Raw genomic sequence first — 11,301 nt, forward strand, 5'->3', positions numbered from 1 at the left:
TAGTGGCAAAGAGTTTTCTCCAGCAATCTGGCTTTCATATATATTTTTGTGGAAATTTGGTGTCGTGGAGCTCTTGAAAGCAACAAGTTTTTGAACGGTCAACTGACGAGGTTGAGTACAGGAGTATGGCATGTGCAGCTGCTGAAATGGTGTGGCTTCAATCATTGATGGGGGAGTTGTATGTAGTTTCTCATGGCAAGACCACGTTATGGTGTGATAATACAAGTACGGTTGCAGTATGTGTTAACCCTGTACTTCACTCTAAGTTTAAACATGTTGAGTTAGATTTATTTTTTGTTCGAGAAATGGTAGCCATGGGACATCTACAAGTGCATGAAGTTCCTACAGTTGAGCAAGTTGATGATGTGCTGACCAAGCCTTTATCAACACCTTTATTTTTTAAACATAGACAACAATTGATGGTGGTGCAACTTAAAAGCAAATCAATTGAGCTTTAAAGCAGATTTTGGAGTTAAAGTTTGCAAAGTTTTGAAGTTGAAGTGTACAAGGGGAATGTTAAGGGTCACTGAATGTGGAATGTTGTTGTTGTACATGGTGTGTGGAATGTTATTGTTGTGCATGGTGCATGGTAAACACACGTGCAGTTGAGCTTTGAAGCAAATTTTGGAGTTGAAGTTTGCAAGGGGAATGTTAAGGATTAGTATTAGTGAATATTGTTGTTGTGCATGGTGCATGATAAACACACATGCAGTTGAGCTGTTGTGCATGATGTGTGATGAACACTTGTACAGTTGAGTGTTGAAGCAATTGCAGGTGAGCAGTTGGAGTAGTTTTCATTCTGTTGAAGTTAGTTACATCTGGTTTAGTTGAGTTAGTTATTGCTCTAACTCTAGCTATAAATGCTCCCTTTGAGTCTTGTGTAAATCAACCCTTGAAGATAATAAAGTTCAGAAGTTTTCCTGTCTTCTAGTTTTGTTTGCTTTTATAGTTTTGATAGTTGGTTGTATAACTTTACACTGTCTAACTTGACTATATCTTTACATGGCAGCACCTGTCTAAGACATTGAACCATCGTGATACAATCATCGTGTTAAAAAAAACTTAAAAGTGAATTTCATCGATGGTACAATCATCGTGTTAAAAAAAACTTAAAAGTGAATTTCATTAATAAGAAAAAACTTAGCGCGTTTTTGAAGTTCAATTGCCTCAACTTTTTAGCTGCCCGAATTGAGTGGGAAAGAATAATAAAGAAGCCCATTCTTAGCAGATATGGATGCGTGAAGCCTTCTGCACCGATCAATATATTCGAGGTCTGATGAAATTCCATTTACCACAAGTTCCCTCGTACTAAAAATACCAAACCCTAAGCTTAAATCTATTTATCTTTATTTATTTTTCTGGGCTATAGGATCCATCTTTGGATCATGTAATGGAACTTGCTCCATATGCAAATGGAAGGGGTATCAGTTAACTACGTCATGTAGCAAAAGAAAAAACAGAAGTAAAATAAGAAACTAATCAAGGCCAGCATACTAGATGTGACTCAATTACATTGACTCATTGAGTCACCGTGTTTCCTAAACGTAAGATTTCCTATGGTGTGGGACACAGTCACCCCAAGATTCTGTAACGAGAACTATTCATCTCCACAGGCCTATATTCTGATTGTTGTTGCTGATGAAACCAAAAGCCTTTCTCCCCCCCCCCCTTTTTTAAATTAATTAAAGCTCCCCACTAAAACCATGGAATGTTTTTGCAGATTATGACGTTTATTTATAACCAAGCCATGGTGCTATCCACTATGAACCAGCGGAATATCGGTTATGCCTTGGAGTTGCGGCCGATGAGTCATCCTCAATAGCGGGAGCTTCCCTCTGTATAACAACAGTTTCATTTGCTTGGAACAGTGTCGAACTCCAACTTGTAAATTGATTGACGCTCTAAATTTAATAAGGATAAACTAAATATTTAGTCATTATACTTTAGTCTCTGTATTAATTTAGTCATTGAACTTTTAAAATTTTCAAATTTAACACTAAAATTTTGCTATAGGTTTTCCTTGGTCATTTAGTCATTAATGATAACGTCGTTGTTTCTTTCCTGATATCCTTTTGTAAAAGATCGTCAACTTCTACTTTTGTTATCGGTCTGTCATCATCTATAAACAGTCACCATTTATGATAAGATTATTATCAAAGCACTCACTTTTCACTAATCTTTCTTCCACTTAAACTGTTTTTTCACGAAACTCACTAAAAATCAATGAAAATTCATCTAAATATTCAACGTTCTAGTACTCCGATCCCCTTTGAAGGCCGTACATAAGACTAATTTCAAGATATGTTGTTCGTCTTCTTAAAAGTAGAGCTATTAAATTTCAGATTTCAACATAGTACATGGACTAAAACCATAACTATACGTATATATTATTACTTAATTTGCTCAACTTGGTATTCATTTTTTTCACCACTCTGAAGCAACTTGTCTAATATTCTCTTTCCATTAGAGGGAATACAAAAACAGATACTATTAAGTTTGAAATGGGAAAAATGTTATCAATTTGCATATATAGCACTCTAATCTTTGCTTTCGAGGTGGTTTATGTTGGAAGGTGTCTCGATCTACTGTTTCGGTTTCACTTCGTTTTCTTTCCATTAAAGATTCGGCTATGCAGTCCTCTTATCAAATCAACAAAAAGAACATTCCTATTACATAAATCATGGTAGGGAAACTGTAACAAAAATTAGACAAGTCCATTTTCATACCAAACTGATAAGAACAGAACATTGATATATCTTCCATTAATCTCGAATATGCTAATTACAGCTTCAAGTTTGTTCCATAAATCAACAACTAATACTATATAAATTGTTCGATATTCTTATGATTTAGTCCCCCAATAATATTTGTTCCATAGGTCTAAGAGAATCAATAATTAAGTGCTAAAAGAGGGGACTCGTTATCCTCATCTTGCTGTCATCATCAGCATCAGATATTTTATAATGCGCACTTACCAACTTTGCCTTAACAAAGCAGCAACAAGAGATCCCAAAGGGTGACAGTGGAACAAACTTACAGATACCGAGAACATGAGAATAATTAATGGTGGATCTACCCCACCCTTTTGTTCGATTTGGCAGCCAGCATATATAAAAAGTATTTGCATCAGTTGGTTCTGAAAATATTGATCATGTAAGATTTCCGGGTATATATTTCTAAAATGGGAAAACATGGCACTTAGGTTAGGTTCCTTGTTAAAACCTATCTGCATTTGTTTTTTTTGTCTAGTTAGGGGACAAGTTTGCGCTTGCCTGTCACGACCGTGTTTTCTCCAAGACAATTCATGGGTGATGTCACAAGTTCACACATATAAACATTAGGGTTTTTCAATCCAATTGGGTTATAGTTTCAGAAGAGTTAAGATAGGTAGAAAAATGGATGCAAATAAAATCTAATTATGATGGGTTTGCATGCGTGAGTTTCTTTTTAATTATATACGGTGATTACACGATAATATCCATCCAAAATTTTCTTAATCTATAATATCGTAAACCGTATATATAACTATTCAAACTTTTATCCTCTAATGAGAACAATAATTCTTATTATCATTAAGGTAACTCAATAAATATTAGAATGCATTAGTTAAATATGTTCCTATATACCAAAAAGATTAATTATAAAAAATATCACTATTCATACACCATATAAATATAACTATTCTAACTTTTATTCTCTAACGAGAACAATGATTCTTATTATCATTAAGGTAACTCAATAAATATTAGAATGGAATAGTTAAATATGTTGTTATATACCTAAACGATTAATTATAAAAAATGATCACGTTAGCGTGTATGAATCTACTGTTTTGATTAGTTAATGGTGAATTATTATTATCATTAACTTGTGAATCTAGACGTCACCAAAAATTCTGAACTTTAACAGATTAATGATACATCGAATAATAATTTGTTTAATTCCAAATCTTGTAAGAATTCTTGGGGCCGACCGCCGACCGCATGGTTTTCCCCCCCGAGAATCGAATAGATTTATTATGGATAAGGTCGTTATCCGAATTTTCCACCTTCCTTACCCACTTCCTTCCTTACCCAAAGGCTCTATAATCCGGTATTTATTTCTATATTTATATTTCCATATTCTTACAATAATTGCAGCTCAAATTTATAATAATTTTATTTAAAATTTGACACTTATCCTATCTTCGGACACTATAAATTAACGTGATTATTAGATAATAATTATGCATCCTTATAATCTAGTTATAGTAAGTTAGGTTAAGGTGTTTATCGTTGAATTTTTTTAAGGCAAAAGCGATAGCAGGGGGGGAATTTACTTGGTGAAGAAGGTTCCATGGGCAGCACATGCACAATTGGGCATTGGAGGGTGTCATTTTCTATGATGTGTAAACATGAAATAAAAATCAAATTAAGGGATTAACTGCGTATGCATATGCATTACCAAAGGTAGGAATCCACGCCAAGATTCCACAAACTTTTCCAAAAAAAAAATTTCATTTCCCCCCCCCCCCATTGGAATCCAATCAACAAAGCAAAATCCTTCATTATTCTGCAATCTCCGCCCATGTGTTGTCACACTCATCTTGAACAATTTATTTTCATTGTTTAGTTTCTTCGATTCATTAAATGTAAATTAAATGGTAATCAATTAATATTTCTGAGCAATTAATCCATAATTAAACACTCGACTTAATAGCGCCTTTAATCTTTGCACTCTTTGATATTTTGAAATTTAATCTTTTTTTTTTTTGAATTTAAAAATCTAGGCCCTCTTCTTAGTTGATTTAAAATTTTAAATTTTATCGATGACAATGGTAATCGATTTTTAGTAAATTGGATATGTTATCAATTATACTTAATTTTTAAATCAAACATTTGAATATTCAAATGTTGCATTTGCAATGTAATATATGTTCACTAATAAAGTTCTTAATTGGACTTCATTTAAAAAAAAAATTCAAACAAGTAAAGGGACAAAAGTCAAGGAATTAGAAGAAGATAAACTCAAAATTATAAGTTTAGTGATAGCCTGATAAACAAAACCATTAACAAGTGGAGCAACGACGTACATAAACTAAACACACCAATGACTTTGAGCAAGAAAACATGGAAAAGAGAAATTTTAAGAAGAACCAAAATGGCCAACGAAAAAAGCGATCTTCCCTTAACAGCAATCCCATCCGGCACATATATGCGATAACCAACGAACCGTCTTGTACAAACGAACAGAAGAATCGGGCATCAGGAAAGCAACCAACTATGTATTCAGTGAAAAACAAAAGACCAATAAAAACCTGTACCGAGAATCTAAACCACCGGTAGTCATGACACATTTCACTAGAAAAAGGACCAAGGGAAATTATTATTAAAAATACGTTAAAAAATAACTAAGAATAGCAGGGTGATGGCGGGAGAAGACCACCACCATTGCCATGAAACAAAGAAATTTTAAAAACTATATAGTAAACTATGTAACTTCTGGAGAGCACTTTGTGAAAATAAAAAAGAATTAAGAATGACAGGGTGGTGGCTGGAGAAGGCCACCATCACTGTTATAAAATAAAGAAATTTTAAAAATTGTTCTTTAATCATATTTAAAGTGATAAAATTGTGTATTCTTCTCCTTAGAAGTAATGTGTTTAACCAGTTGCGTTTACAAGATGTGTGTATTGTTAATAGTTAAGAAAGATTTTAAACCTATATTATTTTATAATCACATCATAATATTTAAAAAAATAATCTTTGTATATTTGGGCTTTAAAATTTTAATTTATTTGTTTTTAATTTCAAAATTTTAGTCTTTATGTGCTTGATTTAGAAATTAATGTTCAATTAATACTACTACAAATGCCATATACGTGTATACGTATGTATATATTAACTGTTCAATTATTCAAAGACAATATCTCTTTTTCGGCTAGCCATAAAATTATTGCTCAATTAAGGTTTTGTTTATCTGCAAAACAAAATCGTGACAATCAACATTTCTCAATGCATCTATCTTTCTTGAGAATAGATTGAGAAAATATCTTTTTTGGTTGTGATCCCGGTTCTAAGGCTGTGCCTTTATAATTCGGATCGACCCGCATCGCACACCTGATTTTGTTGGGTGAGTCTCCCAGCAATGATTTTTTGTATATACAATGACTCGAACCTGAGGCCTTACTTAAGCAGAATCAAAATGCTTACCACTTGAACTAATCTCGGTTGGTGATTGAGAAAATATTTTAATGATAAAAATAAGTAGATAATGAATGCTGCTATTCTTATATAAATAAAATCTAATTATTGGTTACAATTGCAAGTGTGTGGGTTTTGAACTACCAAAATTGGTGATTACTGATTAAAAAGTTGGACCTGCCGTCCCAAATATACTCTATCTTTCCATGCTATACATGCCAAGAAACATATCTCTAACTTTTTAAAGGTATGGAACTTATTAACCAGTTATTATATATGCAATTATTTGCACATTTATTTACATTTTAAATATGTATAGAAAACATTTAACATGGTTTTAATTTTATAATAGATTTTTTTTTTCATTGGTAATACACTGAATAACAAAATCTTCGTTAGGAGATCACCCAATCCATCAAATTCAGGTGTACGATCTGAGTCAGTCTAAATTAGTCAAGCTAAAGTCTTGGAACTGTAGGGCAAAAAAAATAATCTTTGGCATTTCAATGGGATAGATCATCTGAATGGGTTAAAATTAAAATGATTTTTTATGAATACAATTTATAAAAGTGTTTAGAATAAATATGTAAATAATTTTATTTTAATAAAATAAGAATATTTCTATTTATTTGAGAATATTAATGGTGGCCACTATTATAAGCACCCACACTTAACAAGCACCCACACTTAACAAACACCACAAGAAAACTTTGCATTTGCATGCATAATTGAAAAGCACTGAAACTCATCTTCATTTGACACCAATGATTCCAATAGATTCCCACTTTCCTTCAAATAAATAAGGATTATATAACAAATAAGTACCTAAAGTATCTTTTCTATTTAAGTACTTAAAGTTATCTTTTTTCTGTTAAAATAGGTATCTAAAATATTTTTCGGTCAAAATAAGTATCTAAAGTATTCAATTTTTTTAATTTAATTACCTAAAGTATTCTTTAATTAATGTCACATGTAAACTTTTTTTAGAATTTAGATAAAAAAGTTTGAATAGTTTAGGTACCTATTTTGACATAAAATACTTTATGTACATATTTTGACATAAAATACTTTAAGTACATATTTTGATCTATTTTAGGTACTTAAATACTTTAAGTACCTATTTGACCAAAAATATAACTTTAGATATTGACAAAAAAAACTTTAGGTACTAAATGAAAAAGAAGATACTTAGGTACTTATTTGTGATATAAGCCAATAAATAAATATAAATAAACTTTATTTTTTTCTTTTATTTTTTAACAGCGTAGATTGGGATATTTGCATATTGCTAGCCTTTTCTGATCTCAGTGGATGAGAGAATCCGGAATTAGGAGTAAGGGTTCGTAAATTGTGGTGTACGGATTACAAATTGCGGTGTACGGAATTGTCCATATCTTCTTTATTTGGTTACGATAATAGCTTTGGGATAGTTCGGTGAGGCAGACTAAAAATGGTTAAAATAAGTGTTATCGGTTGTTATTTGTTAAATAATAAAAATTAAAATATCGGAAATATTATTAGGCGCTATCGGTTGTTATTATTGGGTGTTTTTTATCAGATTTTTGAAAAAAATACCGAAAACATTATTAGGCTTAAAAATGATCGGATTAACATAATATTTTAGGTAATTACCGGAAAAATTTAAGTAATTTTTACTGATTTTTTATTTAAACGATAACAAAATGGTAACGCCTTATTTTAACCGTTTTTAAGCCTGTCGCACTATAGAATTCCCATAGCCTTTCCTTATTCCTTCTATCCAAAATTATATGGATTTTGAATTTAAAATAAAAAAAAATTAGATATAATTATATGAATTTAAAATTTAAAATAAATAAAAAAATAGGATACAATTATATGAATTTTGAATTTAAAAGAGATAATTAAATATGATATTCTCAATTAATGAGGCCATAAAAATTTTTATAGTACTAAATCATGATCTCATATTTCCCAGGGAACACAATACCGTGGCAGATGGACTTGCTTGTTTAACGTGGAATCAGACTGATGGAATGCACCTATACCAGAAACCCTGGAGGTTTTACGGCCAATTTGGGAAGAGGAGTCCCAGGTTTAACTGAGGCACATGACTGTTTGCATTGTAATTAAAAAAAAATCATGATCTCATTAAATTGGTTTATATTTTATAATATTTTATATTAATTCTAAAATTATTAGTATCATTTTATTATGATCCTTCTTTTAACTATATTAGTTAAAAAGAATTAAATTTTTGAAGGTCATAAGAATTGAATATGTGACGTAAAATATATTAATTTAAAAAAAAAGAATTAGGAGTTCAATTCTTATAAGTTATAACCTTCAAAAAATCAGTAGAATTCTCAAAATAAAATGATATTTATAATTTGATGACTAATATAAAATATTTTTAAATTTATGAACCAATTTAAATAAAGTTATAATTTAGACATTGATAACAAAAATTTAAAAGTTTATAGATAATTAGAACAGTATCATAGATTTGAAATTATTCTAAATGGATTTTGATATACATAAAATTTTGGCATACTTGACCATGCAGGGAGATGAGAGCATCAAATTTGTCTCGACTCTGGGTTTCACATTCGTAGAGATTAGGCAGTTGAAAATAGTTGAACATTCACTTCCCCGTTTACTTGCCTATAAAAGAAGAAGCCTGGTCTCTTTTCAAAGTCGACATATCTGAAGAATTCGTATATCCGGAGTGAAAGCAGACAGAGGAGGCTAACTGGATCGTATATTTCAGGGGAAATGGCGATGGTAGAGCTGAGCAAGGCAAAACCATACTTGGCGATGATAAGCCTGCAGTTTGGATTTGCAGGGATGTATGTCATAACCATGGTTTCTTTGCAGCACGGAATGAACCATTATATTCTTGCAGTTTATCGCCATTTGGTGGCCACCATAGTTATTGCACCCTTTGCTCTTGTGCTTGAAAGGTCTGGGACTCACTTCTTATCTTTAGTTTCCACTCTTTTCTCCTCCATGAACATATATTAAACCTCTTAAATGTTTGGTTTTGTTTCATACAGGAAAATAAGGCCCAAGCTCACTCTCCCTATTTTCCTCAGAATCCTGGTGCTTGGTTTCTTAGAGTAATGCCCTCCAAATGTTATTTCTTTCATGCATGCACATGCATGTTTATGTAGTATTACATTTCTTAGAAACCGGAAGAATATACACTATATTTCTTGCTAATGGGTATTTGGTGATGAACAGACAGTGGTGGACCAAAATCTGTACTACCTGGGGATGAAAGACACGACAGCAACACTTGCATCGGCCACTGTCAATGTGATTCCTGCAATTACCTTCGTATGGCGTTGATTTTCAGGTACTATGATGTTACATAATTGGGTTAATTCTATTTACTGATTCATATATATCATAAACGCAATAATAAGAAGCGCGCAAATGAGGAGTAAATGAAATCTGCATGCGCCAAGTAATAGGCACCAAACCAATAAATCTATGTTGAAAGTTGTCATCATTATCCTCGTATCTTTTCAATAAATAAATAAATTTTTTTGTTCTAATTTATTTCTGGTTGTCATCTTTCTCATATGCATTATGGAATATTGATCATGATAAACTTTTTGGAATATTAAATGCTTTTTTGCACTTCCATAGTTTACTATTGCCAGGAAATGATTATTAACTTTGTGAAATAGGTTGGAGAGAGTGAACATTAAGAAGGTGCGCAGCATAGCCAAGATAATCGGAACATTAATAATGGTCCCCGGAGCAATTATCATGACACTGTACAAAGGTCCGGCGATCAATTTCATAAAGTTGCAAGGTGGAAGCCACCACACTGCCACAATGAAGCCGAGGCCAAGCATTGGGTTGCCGGGACACCATGCTCTTAGCCAGATGCTGGGGATGGTCAGGTTTCTACGTTTTGCAGGGTCATTTCCTTCGTATTTTCTATTGTCCTTAAAAATTATAAGTTCACATTCTAATATAAAATTGTACTCTATTTCTTAATGTTTCTGACTTGTGATTTTAATGATTTTTGGTTTCAGTCATTTACATTGAGTTGTATCCAGCAAATCTCTCTCTTACAGCTATGATATGCTTAATCGGGACCATTGGAGGTGCAGCGGTGTCGTTTGCAATGGAAAGGGATATGAGTGCCTGGAAAATTGGGTTTGATTCAAGCTTGCTAGCTGCTGTATATTAGTACAAAACAAAAAAAAAAATAAACTTTAACCATAGTAAAGTAATAAATTTATATAACTCTTGTGATTAAATGATCAGGGAGTGGTGTGTTCTGGTATCGCGTTATGCACAAGGAGTTGTGCTCAGGGAACAAGGCCCAGTTTTGTTACTGCCTCAGTCCCCTTTGCATGATCACTGCGGCACATTTTTTGTTCACCTCGGAAGGTATAACCATAGAATTTCACTGTGTAATTCAATTATAGCACTCAGTGTGGCTAAGAGCATGAGTGTCCCGGCAACCCAATTCAATTCTCGTTTTGCGTTGTTGTTTGTGGTTTTCAGTATATGGGCAAAGCAAAGACCAGAAGAACTCAACCACAACAGAAGAAAAAGTGAAGCCCAGGAACTGCCGATCACGGACGGTTTCTAAGCGATGAATTTGGAAGATAGCATAGAGGGACCTGCTAGAGTATTGAAGATCCCACTGATAACCCAAATAACCAAATATGAAACAAGATTGTAAATTGCAGCAGTCTTTGTTTTTGAAGCTATGAAAGTGATTCATATATATCTACTCGCTTTACGAGTGTTTTGTAATAGAATAAAGCAATTGTCGGGCTTTAACCTGTCAACATGCAATAGTTCTTCATTGTACTTAGCAGACTGCAGTTCTTGCCATAAATGTAACTTGCTTTGCTGTGACCTTGTCTGAAAAGGTTATTTCCTGTTTATCCCAAAAGTAGTATATAATAGTTTTAGACTTCTCTCTCTCTCTCATGGTGCCATGTGTTAAGATATTCCTCCATTGATGAACAAACTAGACCAAAGAGGAAGAAAGTGGGTAGAGAAAGCTTGAGAAGAGAACAAATGGGTCTACTGTTCTTAATGAAGCTCTCTTACTCAATGAGCCGATCTTGAATTTATACGAGAGTTGGAACTAACACAACAAACAACA

The 11,301-nt window shown here is 32.7% G+C and overlaps 1 protein-coding gene across 1 annotated transcript; it reads left to right on the plus strand.

Moving 5' to 3' along the window:
* Window positions 1–8,883: 8,883 nt before the first annotated feature.
* LOC120194986 (WAT1-related protein At4g08300-like) lies at window positions 8,884–9,998 on the plus strand. The gene is made up of 4 exons (XM_039197135.1): window positions 8,884–9,124; window positions 9,218–9,279; window positions 9,403–9,519; window positions 9,857–9,998. Exons 1-3 carry the CDS (start codon window positions 8,937–8,939, stop codon window positions 9,510–9,512), a joined length of 360 nt encoding a protein of 119 aa, XP_039053066.1. The 5' UTR covers window positions 8,884–8,936; the 3' UTR covers window positions 9,513–9,519; window positions 9,857–9,998.
* The last annotated feature ends 1,303 nt before the right edge of the window (window positions 9,999–11,301 follow it).

This window comes from Hibiscus syriacus, unplaced genomic scaffold (genome assembly GCF_006381635.1).
Source record: "Hibiscus syriacus cultivar Baekdansim isolate YM2019G1 unplaced genomic scaffold, ASM638163v2 tig00117005_pilon, whole genome shotgun sequence".
NCBI classification, from domain to species: Eukaryota; Viridiplantae; Streptophyta; class Magnoliopsida; order Malvales; family Malvaceae; genus Hibiscus; species Hibiscus syriacus.